At 36.7% G+C, this 27,752-nt stretch overlaps 1 protein-coding gene across 3 annotated transcripts; it reads right to left on the bottom strand.

Annotated features, from left to right (window-relative positions):
* Positions 1-26,402, bottom strand: LOC149539425 (B3 domain-containing protein Os01g0905400-like). Of its 3 annotated transcripts, XM_089799210.1 has the most exons (5): positions 25,920-26,197; positions 25,708-25,838; positions 25,409-25,611; positions 25,043-25,320; positions 1-651 (listed from the first exon to the last, which is right to left on the bottom strand). In XM_089799210.1, exons 1-5 carry the CDS (start codon positions 26,055-26,057, stop codon positions 379-381), a joined length of 1,023 nt encoding a protein of 340 aa, XP_089655336.1. In that variant the 5' UTR covers positions 26,058-26,197; the 3' UTR covers positions 1-378. The 3 variants fall into 3 exon arrangements, with proteins under 3 accessions (XP_089655336.1, XP_089655337.1, XP_089655335.1); XM_089799211.1 differs by having other exon boundaries at positions 25,258-25,320; positions 25,409-25,838; positions 25,920-26,402; XM_089799209.1 differs by having other exon boundaries at positions 25,409-25,838; positions 25,920-26,196.
* Positions 26,403-27,752: the final 1,350 nt, after the last annotated feature.

Below are 27,752 nucleotides of genomic sequence, written 5' to 3'. Positions count from 1 at the left end.
TACCCCAATAAGAAAAGTTTATTCTATTGAAATAGGAATCAACAGTCTTGAAGTACCCACAAGAAATTCAGCTCTGCTCATACACAAGAGAGCAGAGATACATTTGGAGGAAATTCTTAATGCAATTCATTGGTCAACCTTTTATATTTATGTAATAGAATTCACAACCAAATCCAACTAACCAGGCAATTAATCAAAGCTACTACTAACTATTTACCTAAAGTGGCTTCTAACAACACCTAATAGACCACAACATTACATAAACTGAAAGTTAGATAGATAATAATTTCACATGGAAAACATCCCTCACCCTAGTAGAAACTATTAATACAAAATATAGTGACAAAAACACAATCTATGTGACTCCGCGTGTCCAATTCATGTTGTGAGCACCTTGTTCCTTAGAAAGTCCTCCCACCTAACCACATATACCTTGAAAATGATATGCTTCTTGTCTACCAACTCGAAAAGACAGGCATCATTTTTCTCCATATTATGCGCCAAAACAAAATCTTGCCATCCTGATCTCATCCCAAAAAAGCGAGAATAGGAGCATATCTTTGCCACCCACGAATTAGAAAGTTTGGGGCTATTCAGTACCATATCATTTTGATTCTGTAACCACTCTCTAGCAAAATTTCTTGGGAAGCTCTGCAGTGTAACCATAGCCATACAATGTCAACACTTAGAAAGCTGGCAAGAAAACTATCAGAGTAGCAGCAGAGAAACCCTGAATTGAATGTAGATCACTTCTAAGATGTAAAATTAGTATTAAAAAAGTGTATTGCATGCACAATTCAACTGAGCTAATACAACCAACAGTGGCATTTCAAGTATAAACATAATATATTCTCTATCAAAAGATTCAGGTTAACAAATCCTTTCATGATTTTCATCAATCTGAAGGCCAAAGTATTTGAAAATTCTAGAATAATTATTTGATGGCCAAATATGGCCAATATAATTGGAAACTTCATCTTTAAAGAAGGATCACAACGTGAGACAACATAAAGAATAAAAACAGCTGAATGTGTTGGCCATAAAGAATAACCATGTTGTCTTTAAACATATAAGCTCTTTGATGAAATGAAGAGTGGGAGAGTATTTTCAAAGATATAGATGCAATCTATGTTTATTGCTACATAAGTTTTCTTTTGGAGCAAACTGTCCACAGTGATCTTTTATGGCAGCAAAATTTGGGCTAACAAATTATTGCAACAGATGACACGATTCCAATGAAATGCTGGCGACTTATGGACAGCATTTATTCTTCTATCTTCGTTATGTTTTCTATTTTGGAGGGCTGATTGCCTACCATTCGGGGGAGGCGAGGCGGGGGAGGAATAAAGGGTTTTGGAGTGGGGGTTTAATATGTCCAATGAATGGGGTAGAGGAAGGGAGCTAGGTTCACCAACATCTATCTCAATATCTGCTGCTAAAATGCTGGTGGGGGGGAGGCCGCAAGTGTGGGGATCAGTATAAGAGGATTTTGTTTATTGAACAATTCTCTGTGTTTTGTTTGTGGAAAATACATGTCACGGATTACTTTTGTTTTAACTATATTCTGTGTCCATGGTTGTTTGAAATTAATCAAATGCATGTCCAGTTATCTTTTTTACGTTTTTATGACTGAGAACTAGCAGGTGCAAAGATATTATCTGCATCTGTTTTAGTATCAAAACAATCTGTGATGGCCTAGAGGGGAGGCCATGTCAATTGAGAGAAGGGCAAGAGGAATGCATGCCCTCGAAGGAACATTGGTGAATTGATTCGAAGAGTAGACAGCCTTGAGGAGAGATAAAAAGTGGATGAGTCTGAAGAGGAACCAGAGAGCTCAGTGAAAGGTGCTAGGATATCAAATCCTATGGAGAGGTTTCTCGAGGCATTGACATAATAGAATAATAAGATAAAGGTTGATATTTCCGACTTTAAAAGATGAGCTAAACTCAAATGCATTTTTAAATTGGGTCCAAGAGTTGGAAAAGTACTTAGAGATGGAAGACATGGACAACAATGATCCAAAAGAATAAAATGTGCTGCTTCTAAGTGGAAATTGCATGCAGCCCTATGGTGGGAAAATGTGCAGAGTTCAAGAAGAAAGGGAAAAGACAACATTTGACTTTGGCTTCAGATACTGAAACATCTGAAAACTCAGTTTTTTCCCTCAGATCATCAAGATAACTTGTTTAAATAATTTCAAATTTTACAATAAATCAATTAGTGGAAACTTATGCTGACAGTTTATGAGATTTCAAATTCAAACAGGTAAAGTGAAGCGCAAGTGGCTGCCCAGTATGGAATGGACTCAAATGTCAACGTCAAGAGGAGCTGGCATTGGTTAAAGTTCATATTGTAGATGAGACATATGAATATGCCTTGAAGACCAAGGAAAGACTAAACCAGAAAAACTAAATAATGGGTAAAGTATTAAAGCTATCCAAGCAAAGGGAAAGAGGTTCCTTAGAACCTACCATGAGTGAAGAGCTTGAAGAAAGTAAGAATGTGAAGGTTGATTTTGATTAAGGGGAAGTTTTAGAGGTAGAGGGCACGAAAGCCACTGTCTAGAGAGCAAAAGCCCTTGAAGTGTTTTATTTGTGATGAGGGCCATAACGCTATAGATTTCCCTCAAAACCCTGAAAGGGTTATGGTAGCCCAAGAAGAATAAAAACCTTGGTCAGCAAAAGTTGAGGCTGAATCAAGAGAGAACCTAATGCTGGGAAGAAACTTAATATCTTGAGACAAGAAAACTCCTAAAATTAGTTGGAAAAGAAAAAGTGTCTTGAAGTCTTCCAAATGTAATGCAAATGTAAGGATGTGGTATATAAGGTGATCATAAATGGTGGATGTACTGATAATTTGATGAGCACATTCCAAGAATCAATTCCTGCAAGATTTTTTGGTTAAAGAAGAGTCATAGTGCGCTTGCGGATAAGTTTTGTCTTGTTGCTCTCAAAACTGATCCATATGAGGTTGAAGTGCTCTGATGTCGTACTGATGGATCCATGTCATTTATTGTTGGGTAGGCCTTGGCAATATGAAGAAAAAATGTGAGATTCAGCATGAAGGAAAACCATCTTAAAACCATGGGAAGAGGAAGAAGTAGCTGAAGTGGTAGCTTTATCTCTTTTAATAAAAGCTAAAATTGAGCTTGAAGTGAAAAGTAAAGTTCTAGATCAGCCAAGAAGGGAGTTGAAAATATTTCAAAGAAAAAGAGACATGATTATAAAAGTGAAATTCAACTGAAATATGAGGCAGAGCTGCAACAAGATTCAACTTACAGTTATTGGTGAACCCGAAAAGTTAGAAGATGACATTTCAATTGATTGTAATGTAATTGAAAGGAATAGTGAATTGCATGCAAAATCTGCCTTGGATGTTATCATAAATTTAGCGAAAAGTGACTTAACTCAATATAACAACAGTTGTGTGAAGGGTGATTAAATTGAAGGAAAATATTTTAGGTCTATTAGTGATTTTTCTGAGCATTCTACTTTAGAGGCTTTGTATAATTGTATTGATCCAACTGAATGATGGAATAAAATGCTGGATTCCTCCCCATAAGAAGACTGAGATTGGAAACTTATGTAATGACCCAAAATTGTGTCAAGGGATTCCTAGTGAAAGCCTTGATGACAGATCTACTGAAAGTTTTTCACTCTCATGTTGAAGGAAACAGTGTCTGATCCTTCTGAACTAGGATGTTAAAAACTATTGAAAGATGGATAAAACAATGCAACAGATGACTTCAACCCAATGAAATGTTGGCAACTTCTTTACGGAAATGTTGGTGGCTTTTGCAAACCATATATTCTTATGTTTTCTATATTGGGCTTTTCTTTATTGACACTTTTTTACTTCTATAATTTTGCAATGTGGTGGGGAAGAGCCGTTGATTTTAGGTTTTCTTATTTAAGGTATAATAATAATGCTCCTTTTTGAGGGGGGAGAGTGTGGGAGCACTAGAAGAGGACTTTGCTCATGGAATGGATCTTTGTGCTTAGTCTTGTTTCCTTTCTTAGAAGATCGATGGAAAATACATACTACAAATTTCTATTGTTTTAGCTATTTTCTATGTCCATGGCTGTTTGAAATTAATTTACATTGTAGAGTACGGTCTTGGGATGTGTGCTCCTAAATTGGTATTTCTCAATTGCACCCAAGGTGCACACTATGGGTCCATGCCCACATACCTATAGTGCACTTGGAGTGCCTGAGGCATGCCCAAAGCATATCTGGGGTGTATCCATAGGGTACCCATGGGCCATGAAAAGAAAAGTCCCCAATGTTGGGAGGTTGGTGCCCCTGTCCCCTCTAGGTGAAGGTACCATTCAACATAGACCAATGGATTTGTGACATGTGCTTAACTGCCCCCCATGGATCCTTATCTTTGGTTGTTATGACATTCCATGATAGGTTGAGCTTTTGGTGTAACAAAAAAAGTGATTCCAGCAAGTGGTATTAGAGCGCTAGGTTACGGGTTCAAATCCCTAGGGTTGTGCTGAGGGGGGTATTATTGGGAGGTTGGTGCCTCTGTCCCCTCTAGGTGAAGGTAATGTTCATCATAGACCAATGGATTTGTGACATGTGCTTAAGTGCCTCTCATGGATCCTTGTCTTTGGATGTTGTGACATTCATTGATAGCTTGAGCTTTTGGCATAATGACAATGGTGATTCCAACACCCAAAACTTCAAAAACAGATTTTTAAACCATTTTTATTAGAAAACCCTAAAACAATCCATATCAATTCTTTTCACCCTAGAGAAAAACACTTTAACTCTTCTATTTTCTCTCTACTCTCTCTTCTCTCAGTTTGGCATTTTGAAGGGCAACTGGTTTTTTCCAAAGGGGTCAATCGAGGAGTTCTAGATAGCTTGCAAAAAGGAGATTTAACCATCTAAGATAAACATTTAACCCTATTCTCTAGTCTTTTAACAAAAAATTCAAGTTCTTTGAATTTTCAGATTTCTTAAAGTAAAAAGAATCAATTCTAGCTACTTGTTTATTATGGTTTTTTTAGTCTTTGTTTTGAATCTATATGCTTGCAATTGTTTATTTTTCTAATTTAAAATTGTGTAATTTCCTATAATAGCAAAATTAGATTGCAAGAATGGCAACTAGTTCAAGTTCATGGCTGTGGGTGCAAACCAAAGATTTTAAATGGGTAAAGGATTTCTTTTAAGGAGACATACCACAATAATTGAACAACTTTGATGAGGTGGGGGATGTCTTTGGAATTGTAACAAGTGTAAAGTAAATTTTAGGAGATTGTATTATCCCGTGAAACTTCACTTCTTTGGCCCTTCTAGGAAAGGGATTAGAATGTATCAAGAGCCAAATAAGATGGGGTTGTTTACTGAACAAATAGTGGTATAGCTTAGAGAACAAGAAAACACTGATAATGTGGTTAAAAGAGAAAGACTAAGAGCTCATCCTTGTGCGAGGAGAAAAAATATTACTACCTATAGATTTTGTAATGACCTCCCAACATCCCTACTTGTAAATACTCTCTAGCAAGGTGACGTAAACATTCCCATCCTTCCCCACAAAAGAGGTCTATTAGACAAGGCATTTAAAATGAAAGCAAGGAATATTGCAGAAGAAAAAATTGCATATTGCATCTATGCCAAATAATCTTCCTTTCAACTTGGTGAGATCACCATATTCCTAGGAAATGGTATTAGCAATCAATAGTGCACCTCTCAATTTCACATATCTTGGGTATGAAAAGGTGTGCACCACCCAATGTTTTACAGGGATGCATCCCCTACCCTGAAACCCCTACTCCTGTCTCAGGTATAAAATGGGGATGTAGGGATAGGGATGTTTCCAAAATGGATTTGGGAGATTAGGAAACTTGGAGATGGCCTTAGGTGATGGGTACAGTGTAGTCATCCTTTGATTGTGCCCAGAGCCTAATGTCATCCCCTTTTTCCCAACCATGAAAAACATCCTCTAGGTTTGAAAAAGTGATTTGTCTTTTACTTTTTAATTGTTGGACTGGCCCCATGTGCGTAGAAGTGTCAATTAATAATTATCAAATGGAGGCTAGAAACTAAAAAGGTGAAGTCTTCTTCATTTCAACCAATTTTGGCAAGAAGAAAAAGAAAGAGGAGCAACGTTGTATATTTCTTCTTCAATTCTTTATTTATAAATAAATTATTTATATAATTGTTATGGACATTTGATTGTGGAGTTGGAACTTCTATGTTATTGATCACTTTTTAGTATTTTAATGGAAATTCTCTTTATGCCTTTGGGCATTTTTGCTAATGTATGTCATACTTTTACAATGAAAATATTTTAACTTTTTTAATTTGCTATGTATTCATTGTATTGAGATTCTAAAATGTCTATGGTGAATGGTTTATCAATTTTATGATATGCATATCTACATATAAAAAATTTCCCTATTCTTATGATGTAGACCCTGACCTGTAATGTAATACATTTTCCTATTTTTGGAGAATGTAATCTTTTCTCCTGATCAACTTGATGCTTGAGAAGGTTTTATAAGCTATCAAAATTGATCCTTAGAGTAGTTCTTCGATACTTGAAGAATTTTGTGGCAGTTAGTGATGGATAGTATACAAGATAACCTCTTAAAGGTTTATGAAAGCAAGCATGTATGCCTGAAATGTAAGATTGCATGTTGCAGATCCATTGTACCTGATTATATCATAATTGGAAGGCTGATCTTGCATATCTCTCAATTCTTGGTATTGCTTTTGTTGTCTGACTCATGCTACAAGGATTGGACTAACTTCTTGAAGGTCCCTTTTATTCTTGGCTGCACCATTTGGTATTAAAGAGAGGTTGTGTTCCTTGTGGTGGTGAGATCTTCATTCTAGAGCTCATGAAGTCCTAAATCAATTTTTTGTGGGGTCGTAGAGTGAGGATCTAACCTACAATTGAAGAGGAATAGTCTGAGATGGCTTGCAGAGGACATGCTACAGGTGGAGGAAGGAGAGATGAAATTCCAACAATATTGGACATGTTGAGACAAATTGTAGCTTGGTTAGAAGCTTTGGAAATGTCCCAGAGAAGAGGTCAGCATATAGAAGATGTAAGTTATGAAGAAGAATAAAGAGTAAAGAAGCAGCTATAAAAAGTGAAGAACAACTAGAACTTGACCAAAGAGATGAATTTTTGAGAAACTTGACTAGGGTTAATTCTAGATCACATTTCAATCCACTTAATTATGATAGAAAGTTGGAATCAGATGAATTGCTTGATTGGATCACAAAGATGGAGAAATACTTTGACTATGAGAGCATCGATGATGCTAAGAAGGTGAAGTATGCTTTCACAAAGTTGAAAGAATATGCATCTTTATGGTCGGAACATTTGCAGACCAGTAGACAAAGAAGAGGCAAGAATAAAATAAAATCATGGGATTGGATGGTGAACAAATTAAAGGCCAAGTTCTTACCATACCTATACTAGAAACACATCCCTATCCCCTAAAACTTCCTTGTCCCCAAAACTCCATAGCGCATAGACATCATCTTATTGGGAATAGAGAATGATTTTGTAAAGACATCAAAATCAATTTGAGATCCATGGGTTGAATCAATATTTTCTATTGTTTCCAATTGAAAGATAGCAAAAAGCATCCATTAATAAATGTTAATATTGTGTCCCCCAAAGGGGTAATATCTTTTAGGGTGGTTGATTGTGAGGGGAAAATAAAGATGTTGTGCTCATTTCTAAATTCCTCACTGAGTCCATAAAGATGGTAGGACATTAAAATGTGGTTCAAATCATTACAGATGATAAAACAATTGTAGGGTTGTAGGTTCTTTTGCACTAGGTAATCTCGTATTAAAGTAATTAAGTAGTCATTACGAGAAGTTTGTACCTAAAGGTCACGACGGTTGGTATTAGTAGCCAACCCGAGCACTATACGTAGTATGAACATGGAATAGAAGGATATGGTAATTTTGGACAATCACTAGTACGGGTATGTACTTCTGTTTGGTACACTCAATAAAAGATATATTTTACCATTTTGTGTTTTATCTCAATTATTAAGATACATGTGATGATAGTATTGTAAATTCTATATTCCTATGTTGTTGGCAACACTCTCTACCATATTGGCATAAACATTTTTGATGTCGTTGCCTAAGTAGAACCCAAGGTACAATAGGTAGAAGGAAGATGGACATATAATGGGTCGGCCCTTCGACCAACAAATAATAATAACTGATAGCGACAGTGAAGAAGATGAAGTGACCAAAAAGGATCGAAACAAGACCTCGTATAGGTGTGGGACGTAGTGATTGACAAGTACGTCTGGCAGAAGGCAAAGTAGAGGGCTCTTCCCACTAGTATGGGATGTGCCAAACTCACGGTGAGCCAAGTTGCGTATGATCTTCTAGGAAGCCTCCCAAAACTACTCGCACAAAGGCCGGTAGCAGTGGAAGAGCAAAGGGAAGCGAATTTGAGAGAACAAAGAAGGCAATAGACATTGCAATGCATCCATCAGAGGAACCACAAAGAGGAGTCCATAGATACTAGCAATCGTAGAATGAAATCCCATTGGAGGAACAACAAAAGACTGCAAAAGCAACCACTACCTCCACATTTAATGCCCCTCATTCCCAATAAAGATAGACGACGTAGAAAGGAAAGATGATGCAGAAAGGAAACTCCATTGGTAATTATTGAGGAAGACGTAAGGCAAGCATTGTAGGCACATCAACAAATAGAGAGGAGGTGGAGATTGCACGACCTTGCCCAACAAGAATGAGGACCAAAGCATACTCTTAGCGAGGATGAGGAACAAAATCTAGAAGAAGTACCCGACTTACTGGAGAGTACAATAAGGGGACATAAAGAATAGCTATCTCAGAGGCACCAATCATTGGGTACACCAAACCATAAATCCCTGGAAGGTGGGAATCCCACTTCCACCAAGGTGGAGGAGGAGACGAGCATGGGAGTAAGGAAGTTCTGCAAACTCCTGGAGGAGGAGGAAAAGAATGAGAGAAGGATCCTAGAAAGTCGAGAAGGAGAAAATCTACAAGAAACCAATAAAAGAAAATGTCGAACACATTGGATAAACAAAAACTTCCTAAGTTTAAAGGCGAAGGATCGGACGACCCCATAAATCATTGTAAGACATGTGTTACCATTTGGGAGGTGGGAGGGCAAGATGGTGAAGATCATTGGTTGAAAGCCTTTCCTGCTACCCTGCGGGGAGTTGCAGTTGACTAGTACATAGATCTGGCTAATACAGAAAAGGCCACATGGAACAATCTACAAAAAGGTTTTGAGGGAGAATTCAAATTGTTATGGGATGATGATAACACTCACCAGGTAAAAAATGAAAGTTTTTTCGGTGTACCACAAGAGATTGAAGGAACTAATAGGGAAGCTGGAGAATAAACTAGCTAACGAACTAAAAAAAGGTGGTTTATTGAGGGATTGAGTCCCTCGATCTAAAATAAAATGAAGGCACTACCTCCATCCACCAATAAAAAGTCCTGCAATAGAGCTATGGATATTGAGAGCAAAGATAAAATGTTGAGGAGTAAGAAAAAAAATAGCGATGGCAGTAGTGAGGAAGAAAGTGAGGAGAATCAAAAATCAGCCAAGCCCTCTACAAAGACATGATGTGGATGATGAAGGAAATGAAGGGAGAGAAAGAAGTTGACGGGGGCAAGGAGGTTTGGTGTACAAAATGTCAGGGTGAAGGGCACACAAAGGCTAATATCCCAAAGAATTTGTTTGCAACATCTGTCAGGCAGCTAACATTCCCTCAAAGAATGCCCGTACAACTTGAAGGAGCAAAGAGAACAAGTACTCCTCTCGGGAGAACATTCTACACCCCCTACAACACCCCAAAGGAACACAAATTTCAATGCCTCCCCAAGGGGATACCGGAACACAAGATGAGTAAGAAACAGTAACATTAACACATTGCGCAGTTGCATCCAATATGATGAAAAATTCCACCCAATGATTTGTTGGAAATTTGTTCAACGCTCCCCTTGAGATTCGTGAAAAGGGCTTAATCACCTCCTGTGTACTATAAGTTGAGTGGTTGTATCGAGCATTGATAGATCGGTCTTTTGGTGCAATGGCAACCCCACCCTAACAAGTGGTATCAGAGCTTGGTCACAAGTTCAAATTCTCAAACCCTCGGGTAACGCTAAGGGGGAGATTGTTGAAAATTTGTTCAGTGCTCCCCTTGGAATTTGTGGAAAGGGCTTAACTGCCTCCTATGTATTATAAGTTGAGTGGTTGTTTCGGGCATTGATAGATCAGTCTTTTGGTGCAACAACAACCCCAACCTAACATGGTCTAGTGCCAAAGGTGTAATGAATGGGGACACTTCACACAAAACTACCAAAATGGTGGAGGTAGCAACCTATGTAGGTGGTGTGGACCAAGAAACCACAAAGATGTGGATTGTCCTAAAAGGAAGGTAGTGAACATGTTGGAAGTCACAAAAAGAAAAGAACAAGTAATGGTAGTTGCCTATAGGTGAAAAAAGCTTCCTATCCTAATCCTCAAATAGAGAAGGAGCGACTGAAGGAGACATGGATGGCACTGGAGGAAGAACAACACCATGAGAAGGTAAAGATTTTCATTCGATCTGTGTCTAAAACCAACATAATAAGATAGATGTTGCAAGCTATTGTACCAGTAAGGGTGGACGACTTGCTGGAAACCTTACTATAACTAAGAGTAGTAATCTCCAAAATAGGAGAAGATAACATCAAACATGGAGAGAGTAATTTGAAGGAAGGTGACAACAAAAAGGATCAAGCATTAGAGGGAAAAATGATTCTAGAACCAATGTTATTTGTCATGGGAATGGGAAGAACACCTGCCATGATAGAAATTGAAATCATAGGTCTCAAGTTGACAAACACCATAGTGGATGGAGGAGAAGGGCTATGACACCTTAATAGAAAGGGAATGGCTGGTGCTAGCCAAAGACAACCATAATTGGAAGTGAAACACATTGTCCATTGAAAGTGAAGGGAGGAAATACACAATTGACTTACAAACCCATGTAGTAAGTTAGGAGTTGGCATAGGACTCAGAATCGGAAGGCAAGGAGTGAGATGGGAAGGGAGAAACAGAACCAGATGAGGAATGTATCCTAAGACTTGGGAATTGTTCAGAGGATGAGACAAATTCCCTTAGTGTACCGTTTTGTTGGAAAATGGAGGAATTTGCAGTGTTTGAACCAAGCTGTAATATGCTTGAAATTGCGAAAAGAGAGGAAGAGGACACATACCCTAAGGAATATAAGGAGTACAAGGCAGGAATGGTATTGGTAGATGACACACCTGCATACCAGTTCAATGAAGAGGAGAAGATAAGGTACAAGGAACCAAAAGCAGTGAAACTTAACTTAGGAGATCAAAAGGAACCAAAACGTATAATAGTGGGAGATGATTGGGACCCAACCCTTAAAGGAGCAGCACTTAAAATATTCCTAGAGTATATATTTTTTAGCATGGACATACATAGATCTCAAAGGAGTTCTGCCATTACTGGGTGATAAGATACCACTAATACCAGATGCCTAACCAGTATGGAAGCAGCCATATTGTATGAACAAGAATTACGTGGCCAAACTATAGAGAGAGATTGAAAAAATGCTAGAAGTTAGGATTATTTTTAAGGTACAAACTAGCGAATGGGTATCCTCAATAGTCATCCCATTGAAAAAAAATAAAAAAATCAGATCAGTATATGCATGGATTTTCGGTGCTTGAATGTTGTGACAATAAAAGATCTCTTTCCTATACCCTTCATGGACACAATATTGGAGGAAGTAGCTGGACACGAGATGTACTCATTCATGGACAAGTTCTCTGGCTACAAAAAGATCATCATAGAAGATGAATAAAAAATTGAAAACTACTTTTGTAATAGGTGGACTATATGCATATAATAGAATGTTGTTTTGATTATGTAATGCTCCTACAACACTTCAAAGAATTATACTTCACATATTTGATAGAATGGCAACAAGCAATTTTAGGGCATTTCTACATGATTGGTTGGTATTTAGTGGGAAAGAAACTCATCTAATAATATTATGAGAATGCATGGAGCGGTGCAGGAGGGCACAACTGGCTCTAAATCCCAAAAAAAGTTGATTCATAGTACCCCAGGGAAAACTATTCGGGCATATTATATGTAAAGAGGGACTAAAGTTGGATCCAAACAAAATCAAAGTCATTGTGGAAATGGAGAATACTCAAGATGTAACAGGAGTAAAATCATTCCTAGGCCATGTGGGCTATTAGAAAAGATTCATCAAAGCATTCGCTGAAATTTCATTGTCACTAGAAAAGCTTAGGGGGAACCGTTCACATGGGGAACATAGCATAATGATGTTGTGATGTGGAGCCTAATCAAACTCAAAGGTTTATATGGCACAATTTTCTCCCCATATTATTTCTATGGGGGTTAGGAGGCAATGCCCCCAAGACGAGGTCAAGGGGCAGTGCCACACCAAAAATGACCTTATATTGTAAAGGCATCGATTGCTATTTTTCTATTGGACGACTTATTCTAGCCCTAATTTTGTAACCAGTAAAAAGCTTGTATAAAAAAGTTTAGGGTTAGGAATTTCATAATGTAATGGTGATATTGTAGCTTCTTGCGGTGGTATTGAGCTATAAGAGATTGCGGATTGTAATCACTGGATAATAATAATATTGGACTTACTATTGGTGGAAGTAGCCTAGAGATTGGGTGAACCACGTTAAATCCTGGTGTCTTGTGTTCTCTTCTGTGCGATCTATTATTTTCTGATATTGGTAATATTTGCATGTAACTGTTATTTCTGTCTGAGGTTAATCCTAACAAGTGGTATCAGAGTGAGACGGTCGTCCTTTTTTTTTAGCTCAGATTGTCGTCTTTTTTTATAGCCAAAACCATCATTGCTTTCTTTTTTGTGATCCTCTACAAGAAGGTCTCATGGTTGAGTGGGAGCTATGGTAGATGAGGGTAAGCTAAAGGTTGACAAGTTTAATGGGCAGAAATTTCAATTATGGAAGACGCAAATGGAGGACTATCTTTATTAGAAGGATTTATGGAAGCCGTTGGAAGGAAAATCTAAGAAACGAGGAACTATGACAGATGAGGACTTGGAGATTTTAGACAGAAAGGCACTTGGAAGCATTCGATTATGCTTGTCACCATCAATGACATTTAACATTACAAAAGCAAAGACAACGAATGAGTTGATGCAAACTCTAGCGAAACTATATGAAAAGCCCTCCACTTCAAACAAGGTATTTCTCATGAAGTGTTATTTAATATGAAGATGATAGAAGGTGGATCCGTTGCAAATCATTTAAATAAGTTTAATACTGTTACTAGTCAGTTATCTTCTGTGGGTATTAATTTTGATGAAAAAATTAGGGCTCTCTTGATTTTGTGTTCTTTCCCTGAAAGTTGGAATGGTTTGGTAATGGCTGTGAGTAATTCTGTTTTTGGATCTAATACCCTACAATTTGATGGTGTGATTGGTGTTATTCTGAGTGAGGAAACTCGTAAGAAAACCTTAGGTGGATCTGCATCAAGAAGTGCTTTGAATACACAAAGCAGAGGTAGAACAACTAAAAGAGAAAATAATTCTAGATATTATGGGAAATCAAGAGGGAAGTCAAAGGGGAAGAGGTCTCAATCTAGAGGATCAAGAGATTGTTGGTACTGTGGGAAACTAGGGCATAAGAAGAAAGATTGTTGGACTCGAAAGAACAATGAAGAAGATAAACCAAAAGGGAACAAGGAGGCAAACATGGTAAGTAACAAATCCAAAGATGATGCTTTGCTTCTTTCTTTAGAAAGTGTTGATGATTCACGAGTTTTAGATTTTGGTGCTTCATTTCATGCTACATCCCATAGAGCTTATTTTATTAATTATGTCCAAGGGGATTTTGGACTTGTTTATTCGGGGGATAATGAACCGTATTAGATTGTTAGAAAGGGAAAAGTTAAGATTAAGTTGCAGAATGGGAATCATTGGCTACTACATGAGGTAAGACATGTTCCAAGGCTGAGTAGAAATTTAATTTCAGCAGGGCAACTTGGTGATGAGGGTTGTGTAGCTACTTTTAATGATAAAGATTGGAAGGTTTCCAAAAGTTCCCTTATAGTAGCAAAAGGTGTGAAAGTAGGCACCTTATATCTTTGTACAGGTCATATTGTTCCTTCTACTTTGATCGTTTCAAAGCTTAGAGCTTAGAGTTTTGTGAAGACTAGGAAGGAAAAAGAAAAGTGAGAGATTAGAGCTTGTGCATACAGATGTATGGGGACCAGTTCAGGTATCTTCCCTTGGTGGCTCTCATTATTATGTTACATTTATTGATGATGCAACTAGAAAAGTATGGGTTTGTTTCCTTAAATAGAATTCTGTTGTATTTCAAACTTTTAAGAAATGGAAATGCTTGGTTGAAAATGAGACTGGTAAGAAATTAAAATGTCTCAGATTTAATAATGGTGGTGAGTATTGCAATCACGAATTTAAAGATTATTGCAACACTAATGGTATTCATAGACAGAAAACTATTCCAAGGACTCCACAAGAAAATGGAGTGGCTGAATGCATGAACAGGACTATAATGGAGCGTGCAAGGATCATGAGGTTGCATGTAGGGTTGCCCTTAAACATGTGGGCAAAGGCTGTTAATATTGTTGTGTATTTGATTAATAGAGGTCCTTCTACTCCTTTGGGTTGTGGTATTCTAGAGGAAGTATGAACTAGTAAGAAGGTAAGTTATTCTTTTCCCAAAACCTTCGGTTGTGAAGCATTTGCTGATATAGATTCTAAAAATAGAACCAAGCTAGCTAAGTTAAAAAAATGTGTATTTTTTGGATATGGCATTAATGAATTTGGTTATAAGCTTTGAGATTTTGAAAATCGTAAAATTATAAGAAGCAGGGATGCCATATTCAATGAGAAAGTGTTGTACAAAGATCTATTGCAGCAGCATGAGAAGAAAGAAGATGATTATGTAGCGATGGATGATACTCCAAAAGATGATGTTCCAGCAATTCCTCATGATTTGCAACAACCGTAACAACAAATACCACACACTCTAGTGAATGTTAGATAGTCAACAAGGCTAAGTAGACCTCCAAAAAGATTTTCTCCTTTTTATTCAATTTTACTTATTGATGCTGGTGAACCTAAATATTATGATGAAGTTGTGCAGGTGGATACAAAGATTCAGTGGGAGTCTACAATGAAAGAAGAAATTGACTCTTTTATGAAAAATAAAAGATGAGATTTATGCAAGTTGTCTGTAGGTAAAGGGGCATTACAGAATAAATGGTTTTATAGGTTGAAAGAAGAGGATAGAGGTAAGAAACTATTTAAAAGCTAGGCTAGTGGTAAAAAGATTTGCACATAAAAAGGGCATTGATTTTGATGAGATATTTTTTCATGTTGTTAAAATGACTTCTATTCGCACTATTTTAAGTATTGTGGCTACTAAAGATTTGCATTTGGAGTAGCTTGATGTTAAAACAACCTTTCGTCATGGTGATTTGGATGAAGAGATATTTATGGCATAGCCATAGGGATTTGAGGTCAAATGGAAGGAGAACTTAGTGTACAGATTGAAGAAAATTTTATATGGCTTGAAGCAAGCACCTCGGCAATGGTATCTAAAATTTGATAGTTTTATGTATGAGTATGGATATAGTAGGTGTCATTCAGATCATTGTGTTTACTTTAAGAGGTTAGATGATGACAACTATATTATTTCATGTTTATATATTGATGATATGCTTGTAACTGGGTCTAACATGGATCACATTAAGGGGTTAAAGGAATAGTTAACACATTCATTTGCTATGAAGGATTTGGGGGCATTATAACAAATTTTTGGTATGAAGATTTGCAAAGATAGGAAGAACAAGAAATTGACATTATCTCAGGCTGATTATATTGGAAAGGTGTTGCAACATTTCTCTATGGAGAATGCTAAAGTTGTCAACACACCTTTACCTGGTCATTTGAAGTTGACTAAGGAGATGTGTCCCAAAACACAAGAAGAGGAGGATAAGATGTCTAAGGTACCTTATGCTTTAGTTGTAGGAAGCTTGATGTATGTTATGGTATGTATGAAGCCAAATATTGCACATGTAGTGGGAGTCGTTAGCGAGTATATGAGTCATCCAAAAATTGAGCATTGGAATGCAATTAAATGGATTCTTAGATATTTGAGAGGAACATCCATTAAGTGTTTACATTTTGGGGGCTCTACTACTAATTTACAGGGCTATGTTGACTCAAATTTGGTGGAGGATATTGATACCAGAAAAAGTACTACAGGTTATGTATTTATTGTTGGTGGAGCAGAAGTAAGATGGGTTTCTAGGTTACAGAAGGTTAATGCTTTATCCACTACAGAGGCAGAGTACATTGCTACTACAGAGGTAGCCAAGGATATGATATAGCTTTAGTTCTTCATGGAAGAGTTGGGACATGGATAGAGGGATAATTATTTGTTCACAAATAGCCAGAGTACGATTCATCTTGCAAAGAATTCAGCTCTGCATTCAAAGACAAAACACATACAGTTGCAGTACCATTTCATTTAGTCAGTTTTGGATGATGGACAGTTAAAGCTGGAGAAGATACATACAAATGATAATCTAGCAGATATGTTTACCAAGGTAGTAACAAGGGAGAAGTTGTATTCCTCTTCAACTTCGGTTGGTCTTTTACACTGAACAGAATAAAAGAACAACAGTGTCCAGGGTGGTTGATATTCTAGTGGGAGCTACAAGTTTAGCAGTGCTATGATCAATCTCTAAGTGGAAGGTTATTGTTGTGGAGTTTGATTAGTCTCCAAGTGGGAGATTGTTGTGATGTGGAGCCTAATCAAACTCAGAGGTTTATTCGGCATAGTTTTCTCCCCATATTATTTCTACAAGGGTTTAGGGGCAGCGCCCCCAAGACGGGGTCCTAGGGCAACGCCGCACCAAAAATGACCTTATATGGTAAAAGGCGTTAACTGCTATTTTTTCTATTAGACGACTTATTCTAAGCCCTAATTTTATAAGTGGTAAAAAGCTTGTATAAAAGGCTTAGGGTTAGGGATTTCATAATGTAATAGTGATATTGTAGCTTCTTGCGGCGGTATTGAGCTATAAAGGATTGTGGATTGTAATTACTAGATAATAATAATATTGGACTTGTTGTTGGTGGAGATTGGGTGACCCACATTAAATCTTGGTGTCTTGTGTTCTCTTCTATGTAATCTATTTATTTCTAATATTGGTTATATTTGCATGTAACTATCATTTCTATCTAAGGTTAATCCTAACAAATGATGCATTAAAGGAACTCAAGGTGAGGTTGGTAGGAGCACTAATACTAGTCTATCCCAATTGAACCAAAGAATTCCATGTACATGTGGATGCATCCAACTTTTCCATCGAGGCAACATTGGTCCAGGCAGGAGTGGAAGGGCTGGACCACCCGGTTTACTTGCCAACAGGCTGCTGTCAAAGGTAGAAAAGAACTATAGCATGAATGAAAGGAAGGCATTGGGCATGGTGTACTTAGTACAAAAATTCTGTAGTACCTCCTTGCCACACCATTCACTTTCATTGTAGATCACCAAACACTCCTCTATCTCATCAACAAACCAATAATTCAAGGAAGGGTAAGTAGATGGCTTCTCCTACTTCAAGAATTTACATTCAAAATTGTGGTACAACTAGGCAAAAGCCATGTCATGGTAGACTATCTATCCAAAATAAAATCAGGGGAATGGCTAGGAGGAGTAAATGAAGACTTTCCAAACATGCATCTCTTTTGGATTGCAATGCTTCCAAGCTAGTACGACCAAGTTGGGAGGTACCTATCCATGACATCCTATCCCTGGATATGACAACCAACGAAAGGAGGAAGGTAGCTTTGAAGAGTAAAACATTTCAGCTTATAAAGGGCCTACTTTATAAGATGGGGCCCAATTAGGTACTACGAAGATGTGTGATGGAAGAAGAAATCCCAAGTGTGCTACAAGAATCTCACGATGGATTGGGAGGTCACATGGGGCCAAACGCCAAGGAATGGGTGGCTGGATGTGACACATGTCAACGAACAAGAAAGCCAATGAAAAGGGATTTCATGCCATTGTTTCCTTCCAGCCACAGAACTATTCGAGAGATGGGGACTAGACTATGTAGGACCACTAAGAACGAGTGCATCCAGATATTGTTGGTATATTGTGGTTGCCACAAAATACATTACAAAATGAGTAGAGGCAAGGGCTCTCCCAAACAAAATGACAGTCAGTACGGCCAAATTCCTATATGATCAAATTGTCACAAGATTTGGGATGCCAATCTTCATTACAAGTGAAAGAGGTGTACACTTTCTAAACCAAGTGATATGGAATATGACTCAAGAATTTCACATCTTCCACAACTTGTTCAATTTGTACTACCCATGTGCGAATGAACAGGCAAAATTCACAAATAAAATTTTGGTATCAATATGATATGATATAATAGATTTTAATGACGTCCACGAGGCTAAAGTAGCCTATGGGACCCACGCGATCACCCCCCAAGGTAGGAGTGGAACTAATCTAGTTGCAAAGTTTTGGTTAACTTGTTTCTCCTTCTCTGAAGTTTGATAATCAGAGCCATTGTTCTCTTCACTTGGTCTTCCTCGAATAATTAGTGGAAGTCCTTGTTCTGCAATATCTCTGTATAACCAGATTTGATATCACTGTATGCCAAGCAATCCTTGACAAAGTGTTGCTCTGTCTCTACTGCTCCCATATTACAAAATAAACACATTCTGTCTGCCCACTCTTCCTTTGGAACTTGCCATCTACTAGTTTCACATCACAGCCGGTGTGAACTAGTTCTAAGTTGTGCCATCAGCATTTTTGCTTTCCAATTATACAAGACTTGTGGGGTGGAGGATGGTGACTAGGAGGAAAGGCTAGCGGTAGTTCTATGGGCTTACCAAACTTCATACAAGGTAACAACTGGAAGCGTGCCTTTCCAAATGATATATGGCCAAGAAGCAGTGGTACTAGCAAAATTCATCATACCAAACCTTAGGGTGGCAGTAGAAAATAGATGGGAGGAAGAAGACAGCTTGAAGGAAAGACTAGACAATCTCATCAAATTGGAAGAAAGGCGAATGATGACACAGTGGGCTAAGGAAGTGGCACAACACTAGAGGAATAAATGGCACGTAAACATCTCAAGAAAATGAATTTCCAGCTAGGGTCGTTGTTCTGAGATATAACGGTCATAACAAAATCAAACCAAGAAAGTTTAAAGTGAGGTGGTTGGGACCATTCAATGTAAGAGAGATTGGTAGTAATGGAGCAATAAAATTGTCCACCCTCAACGACAAACTAATCAAAAAACCTGTAAATGGATCTAATTTGAAAGTGTATAATGAGCGACATACCAAGGGAATCAATATGTTAGGGTACGCCACCCAAGGAGGATAGACACTAAGACAAGATAAAGAGATAGAAGAGGACCTAATTATCACAGAAGAACCCTTCAAACCAAACACGAATTGGAATAAACCTCTTATGGACCCATAGGAACAAATGGTCAAGGAAAAGGTAGAAGGGGTAATAGTTCCAAGAATTCATAAGCACCTTACAAATGCATTGTTTGGAGCGCCTACATTGTAGATAAGGATTAATGGCTAATGAAGAATGAGGGTACCTTATAAAGGCATAAGAGAAGCATTCATAGCCTATGATATTGATGAAGAAACTTGGGTAGAACAAAGCAGCAAGGCAATGAAAGATATAGAAGAAACCAACTTGGGAGAATATGGTGCCCTAAGGATTATAGTGAAAACAAAGTACCTATTTATCTGCACAAGGAATAGCTACTTGAATGAAATAATTGACAAGTGTGAGAGGAATGGAGAAAGAGCACCAAATAAAAAACAATCAAAGGAATGATGGAGAATGATTCCTAACCCAATCGGGGCACCAACAGTGGAAGGAGAAAAAGCCACTTGGTATCAAAAGTATCGTGGGCGGTACATAGATGATAGTTATAAAGGTGTGGGCCCTACCCCCCCATAGACAAGATATTTGATTTAGATAAACAACTTCGGTTGAGCAAAGCTATGAGCACTTTTTCCCAACACCATTCACTGTATACTCCCTTAACTTGATGGTGCAAGAAACTGAAAATCAACTAGGGTGGGTGAAAGAAATATACCAGGAAGGTGAGGAGATCTAGATATTTGTGACAAACTACCATATGTCACAAGACATTGTCGAGGTTGGAATTGTTAAAGGAAAATTTAATTAATTGGTTTGGTTTTATTTATTTCATGTCCAATACGTATATAATTTTGTTAACATGTTATTTACATATTTTTAATATGTTATGAACATGTTCTTAGGTTGCTAAAACCTAATCTGCATCACATACAATTGTTATGATACAACTTTTGAATGTGTAAGGAGCATTGGGTGCTATAGTTATTAACAACCACTGATGTTTAGTAATAATCAAATTCTAAGAAAGCCTATAAGGTTATATCATTGATTGTGGATGGCAATATGTAGTTTTGTGTGAAATGTATTGAATTTCATCAAACCTAGCTTGGGTGTGCTCAAGTTTTTTGATATAGATGCACCATGTTTGGGAGAAGTCTATGATGACATGGACACAATGATAGAGAAAATAAATTTCACAATAGTGAAAAATGAGAATGGCCTCAAAGCAACATTTTTCAAAATGGTAGAATCAATCATTCTTCATTGTTGGAACAAGATGACCATGCCATGGCACCTCCTTGCATATGCACTATCTCCAAAGTACTATAGATTTTCAGTAATTTGTTTGCTAGGGACTATATAGAGATTCTAAAGTTGATCTTGGGTACAAAAAGGCATTTGCAAGACTCTTCTCAAATTAGAACTTGGCATGTTCATATTAGGAGTACATCATAGTCCTTATGGTTTGATGACCAATCTAAAATGGATGCTCGTACATGGTGGTACCTCCATAGTCAAGCTTATTTGTTCCTCCATCCTCTTGAAATCAAGATTAATCATAAGTAAGCATTTTTCCTTTTACCAATTTCTACTATATAATTTAGTACATCATTCCTTAATTTATTTTGCATATTTTATTTTTACATTTAGGTTGCAATTTCTTCTATCTGTTGATGGCATTGGAGTACATACTTCTTTATCCACTCAATTAATTGTAAGGGGTTGGTTGCAAAAATAAAGTAGAGGACTTGGTTTATGTTCATTCCTATTTGTGTCGTCTATTACATAAGGAGCACCACTATGAGGACGGGTCAATGAAGCATTGGGATGTAACCCTTGAGTGTGCCAATTTGGATGCAACTTTTGAAGACCTTGCTAGAGTCACTATGGGTGATGATGATGAGGTGCCTACACATGATGTATCTAGTGTGAGTGGTATTGTCTTGGGTTCATATGATGTTAAACTTCCAGAAATGGACGATGACCTTGATCTAGATCCTTATGATGATTGATGAAGATAGAAAATTATTATTATTTTTTATTGTCGATTTTGTACTTGTAATGACTTTCATTTGATTTGTGACCCTAGACATATATGATTTATATTATATGGCATATGACACGATATTGAGATTTTGAGCCATCAATTGGCATTTATAATTATCTTTGGCATTTGGCATTGATCAATGATGAAGTGTTGTCATACTATGAAATGTATTTAGTTTTACAACTATATATTTCTTTTATTTTTTTTGTATATATATATATATATATATATATATATCTGTGTGTGTGTATATATATTGTATAATTACATGTATAGATCGACATATGGATGCACACACATTTACCCAAACCCACATACCCAAGGAAAAAATATTCCCCCCATACCCACGTACTGGATTTTTGTACTGTACTGATGCTCCTATCTGTACAGAAATTAATTGAATGCATTTCCAGTCATCTTTTTTTATTTTTCTGTTAGTGAGAACTTACGGGCATGGAAACGTTATCTGGATTACAAATGCTGTTGTAGTCTTCATGAATCTGAAGATAAATGTATACTGAGATTTACAGATTTTTTTTTTGTATGATTAGATAATTTCCTTGTATAATCCAATTCAAGGAAGAGAAAGATGAAAAATGAAAAGATTTGTGTGGACCTTTTTGTGGAAGAAAAAGTTATACCTTACCAAGATCAGGTGCATTGTATTGGCCAAGTAATATCTAGAACCAGGACTTGATCAACAAATGATACAATGCAATTGTTGAGCAACCAAAACTAAGGAGATTCATCAGATTGACTGGATAAAGATAGTTAAGAAATTCACCCAGGTTGGAGATCCTATAACCATTCTACGGAAAACAGATTGAAAGGTCTGAATAGCTCAAGACCAGTTTCCACTAAATACAAGGCAGTTATTGAATGTGTCAATATTACAATAGCCAATCCTGAAGGACATCTTTGTTTGTAATAAACCTTGATGCTTACTAGCAGGGACATAATATTGCTTTTGTTGTAGCAAGAAAAAGCAATTGTGTGAAACCAGGAAGCTTAATTAACTCGTGACATAGATTTTGCAACAGATAAACATGCCTTGCAAATGCAGAAAGAGAGTTCATATTGCAGACTGATGAAGGTGCAAAACTTATACAAATCTAATGATGATCTGCAGATCATCAACCCTCATGAAATGGACAGACCATAAACTTCTTATATTAATCATGAATAAAAAACACTTATTTATACAAGATGATCTAAAAGCTGAATTAAATAACTACTGCCTAATCGATGATAACTATCTTCTAACAACAATTAGCAATGTTAAATTATCTTACATTCGCCCCCATAATGAACATTGTAAAAAAGTTGCTTGATTAAGAGCAAGTTCAAATTGCAGACTGATGAATTTACAAACCAAACAAATCGGACCATAGTCTGCAGAAAATAAATACACATCAAAGTGCACAAACACGCCAGTTTTTTTTATTGATCATGAATTAAACATGTTTATTAATACTAAATTATCTAAAAACTGAATTAAATAACTTCTATCTAATCAGTGATAATTGTCTTCTAACAATAACTAACAATGTTTAATATTGTGCAACTGATAATCAGAGTTTTTAATATCATCTCTACCCAAGTGTAAATAAACTTCAAGAAGGATAATGGCTGGACTAGGTTAATAAATATAGTTTTCAACTATATGTAATGCAAGAACAATATGAAGGCATTTTAAAGAGGGCACATCTTAGAGCTATTAGGATTCTGTAAGATCAGATTTTGAGAGAAGCAATCCATGATAAAAGTTTTCAATAAAAAATAGGAAACAATCACTGATACAAAATGATGACACATTGATTGCAATGTCATGACATGTGCACGCATAGGATGTACTCTAGAATCCAAAAATTCCTATATAATACTTTCGCCAAATATATGAACTAGAACACAACATTTGTTGAAATCGATATGTACTGCTGTCCCTTACAAAGAGTCACAAGAAGCACAATAACATAAACATAGAGAATATGCAGCCTGTATTTGATGTCACTTTCACGAATGGAAACATGCAGAGCTGGCATAGTTCTCTACAACATTCCTGAATCAGAACAAATTGTCATTTAAATAAATTTGATAACGAGACTGCCAAAGGTCATTGGCAGCTATTAATCACCCTAGATATGGAAAATCAGCAGCCTATAGGCTAAAGTCGGTGGGATACATCCTAGTCCAAACAGCAGATGATTAACTGGACATATTGAAACACTAGTAAAAGAAACTTTTGAGCTGAATGAATTATCAAAGAAGATCTCAAAATGGAATCCAATATTCAATTCAGAATTCTGCAAAAAACTGTTTGCAGATTCAGGGAGAGCTAAAATTACAGTGATCTATATCAGACACGAAACAAAATTGCAGAGCAAGAAGATCAGGCTAATAAAAGTTTGTTGTTGATCTATTTATTCAAACAACCCACAAATATAGCTGCGCCTTTCTTTTAAAAGTGTCTACATAATGTTCATTTCATTGCAGTCATCCTAAAAGCCATATAGAAGGGCTCCAGTATACCCTTATATTGGGATATTTCAGATGATGGAGTTCGATTTGGATACAATATACTGAAGCATATGAAATGTCAAGCTAATTGAATTTTGTAAAAAATGTATATTTATGAGATAAAATGCTATGCAAATTTGTACAAAATAGAAGAAGAATTCTGAGGCTAACATATAAGTATTCTACAAAGTCTGGAGAAGAGTTCAAGGAGTTTTGACAAAGTAGCTAAGCCAGCATTGCAAAAGTGCCGTCCATTCTAGATCTCGGACAGAGTCAAATTGCACACAGATTGGCTGTACGCACATATCTTATTGAAGAAATATAAACATGTCCTATTCACATAATTGCTCCGTCTTCCGCATAGGTTGAACAGGGATAGATCTCAAGACTTACTTCATTTTGACAGGAAGCATATTGAAATTTCTAGACAAAGAGGAAAGTCATCGATCAAAAGTAGCCGGAGGTCAGAAATATAGATTAACGACGGACTTTTCTAATTTTAAGGCAATGCTTCCTTGAAAAACTACTTGTGGATGAAGTTATTATAATATCATTGGATGAGCAGATAACAAAAAGGTTGTCAATCACTCATGTTTACTAGATTTGTGATATAGGGAAACACATAGCAAAATGCTAAGAAGAAGAGAACTGATATTTGTGACAACCTGAGTACTAGATAAACAATGCTCAAGAACTAAAATTCAGAATCATGGTATTATAAAAGCTATTCAATTTATTTTGTTTCTTTCAGGCCTTCACACATATATTTTCTTAGACCAAGATGACGGTGCTCTTATTCAGCTAGGCTTGACAAAATCGCATGGCAGAGTGCTATCTCGAATCAAGGAGCATGGGTTCTTCTTTACCATTTGTAAAACGTATTAGAAGACATTATGAAATCACAATAATGTATATAAGCTGCAAATTTGCTCTGGACACTTTTTCCTAATTAAAAATCAGGGATAAGGAAAGAGTGAATCTTACAAATCTATATCCACCCGTAACTGAACTTTCAGTCATAAGCTTCACAAACTTTGGATTCTTTGTTTTGATTAGTTTCAAAACTTCTGCAGCAAATATTTTGGAGCTACTTTTATTTTTGGTTCGAGTAAGAGCATTTTGTGTCTCCTGAACATTCTTAAGCTTATTTTTTCTTCCTACGCAAGAGGTATTTTGTGCTTTCTGGACCTTCAGCTTACTTTTCTTTTCTGTGCAAGAGGGCCGTAACCGAGAAACTCCGGGTCCCATTTCAAGTGCAAGATCTGAACCAGCAAGGAAAAATTTCAGTATATATGAGAAAAAAATGTATTTAGTCATACATGAATTTTCTGTTAAATTGTCTTAGTATACCAGGTTCCGCCAAATTTTCTACCGCTGGATTGCATGCCAGCTCTAGTTCTGTGTCTTGTTCCTCTCCGGCAGCTATAATCATATCGTCTTCACTGCTCTCCTCAATATGAATAATTTCGATACAAGCGCATGATTTCTCCCCATGATTGCAAACCTCGGAAAGAATTTCCTCTTTAGCACACTGTTTTTCATAGCTATTCGCTCTAAAAATTTGCACGATAAAATCATTGCGAGTGACATGTCTGAAAACAACAATATCTCCATCATTCAGACAGTTATCAGAAACAAAATTTTCCCACCTATTTCTGAAATTTGCAAGGCCATTGTGAATACACAGTTTTGTTGGCCACAAGCAGCCATTTAATCCAATAAGAAGGGCATCTTGACAGAGCCCATCTGGCATTCCACCTGCAAACTTCCATGGGATTTCCTGCAACATATAATTAAATTCACCACTAGCTTGGTTATTTTTTTCAATACCGGAAAACAGAATTTGTGTGCATTGACTTACCAAGAAAGAAGTGAAGTCGCTGGTCATAACCTTAAAGAAAGATAACCCATTCGAATTGAAAAGCAAAGGAGGGTGACGAGCTACACAGACAACACAGCATGTTCTGCATGCACACCCATCATTCTTCATTGCCAACATTACTCCAAACCGCAGCTCCAAAATTCGTTCTGTGATAAACAATGGATGAACTCAAGTTCCATTTTCCTTACGTGAGTTTTCATGAAGAAAAGTGAAAGAATCATGATGAATGAAAGTGGGATTGGACACGCGCATTTCAAATTTGCCTGTCACGCCAATCGATGTTCCCATTAATCCAATTTGGCCTCGTGATTGGACATTTCACCTCCAGCGTATCATGCAAAGGATGGTAGCTTCAGGGATTGCTATCTAGTTTTCATATTGTCCTTCCTTTTAAGTGAGATTCACGCAATGATTGATGGCGTCCTTCCTTAGTGGCATTCTTTGCCAGATCTGATTTGTTCTCTTTTTACACCTCCTATTCTCTTGCCATAAATAAAAAAATAAAATTAACTAGCAGCGAAGCCAGCCCCAGTAATTTCAGCGAGAAGTTTTAAAAATAAAAAATAAGGTGAAATGAAATGGAGATGGTATATTAAAATTTCTAAGTTGAAATTAGTAAAAGGTCAGTTGTGATTACAAGTTTAGTGTAGGGATGATTTAGGTGAAGTTATGTCTATTGACAAGTTTTGATATCGAAGTGATATAGAAATTGTATTTATATTTATATGTTGGTGCAAATTTAATATAAATATATTCTTGAGTAAAATTTAAGATTGTTATCTTTTAATCAATTTATGTGTTTTTTAAGTCAATATTTCTTTATTGATGTTATAAATATTTGTATAAATTAAATATCATGATGGTTGAAGCCATTATGGAAGTTGAATTGGTTTCCTCTTGAAATAGAATGACTTCAAGTGTGACTCCTTATCTTTTGATGTGTGTGCTATTAAACCATTAGGGATGTGTGATTATCAAACAAATGAATTGTCATAGTGTGATCTTAGGAGTGCTACCTAGATTGTCACATCGACTACACTATCCAATATTGAAAGCTAAACACTAAGAATAAGATGGCGATGAGAGCATGAGCAAGATTTTGAAATTTAGCTTGGAGCTATGTTGGGCCTTGTTAATTTGTTAGAAAAATCATAAGAGTTGATTAATAATTTCCTAGATAAGATCATTAGAAAAAAACATGTCTACAACCTTACAACATAACCATTTGTGAATATCAAAGACATGTCACATGATGACTTAATATACATTGACCATAGAAAACCAATCAAGAAAGGGGGGGAAGGCATTCATAAACCTTCATTCTTAATATATATTCGACAACAAATACACTTCAACACTAACACAACCTCCATTATATCAAGATCCTTCAACGCATCCTCCATGTGTCGAAGCATGTATTCACACATTGTGTTTCAAGATTTTGATGTAGAGCTTGTAGGTAAACAATGATTTGTTTGCCTACAACCCACACACTACTTTAACTAGGCACTATATAGGTTAGCCCAACCAAACCTCTACTCTAGGGGAATTGAATCAACTCCTTGGCAACTCTTAGGAACATCCTTAACACCTCTCAAAACCCAAGATCACATCATAATCTTCTCTTGAAGCCACTTTATCGTCTAGGTCAAAACCCAAGTGTGCTTATTCTTCCTACTTTTACTTTGCACTTGCTTTATTAGATTAAGCCTTTCATTTATATTGTATCGTATCACATTTCATAACCCCCTTTGGAAATCCAAATCTCACTTGGATTTAGATCTTGCATTAACACCCTTCTTCCTTTGGTTG

The sequence above is a fragment of the Cupressus sempervirens genome, chromosome 9 (assembly GCF_028749045.1).
Source record: "Cupressus sempervirens isolate cs-2001-9-10 chromosome 9, ASM2874904v1, whole genome shotgun sequence".
In the NCBI taxonomy this organism is placed as follows: domain Eukaryota; kingdom Viridiplantae; phylum Streptophyta; class Pinopsida; order Cupressales; family Cupressaceae; genus Cupressus; species Cupressus sempervirens.
Note: the sequence above shows the minus strand (reverse complement) of the source record. Positions and strands in the feature narration are given on the sequence as shown.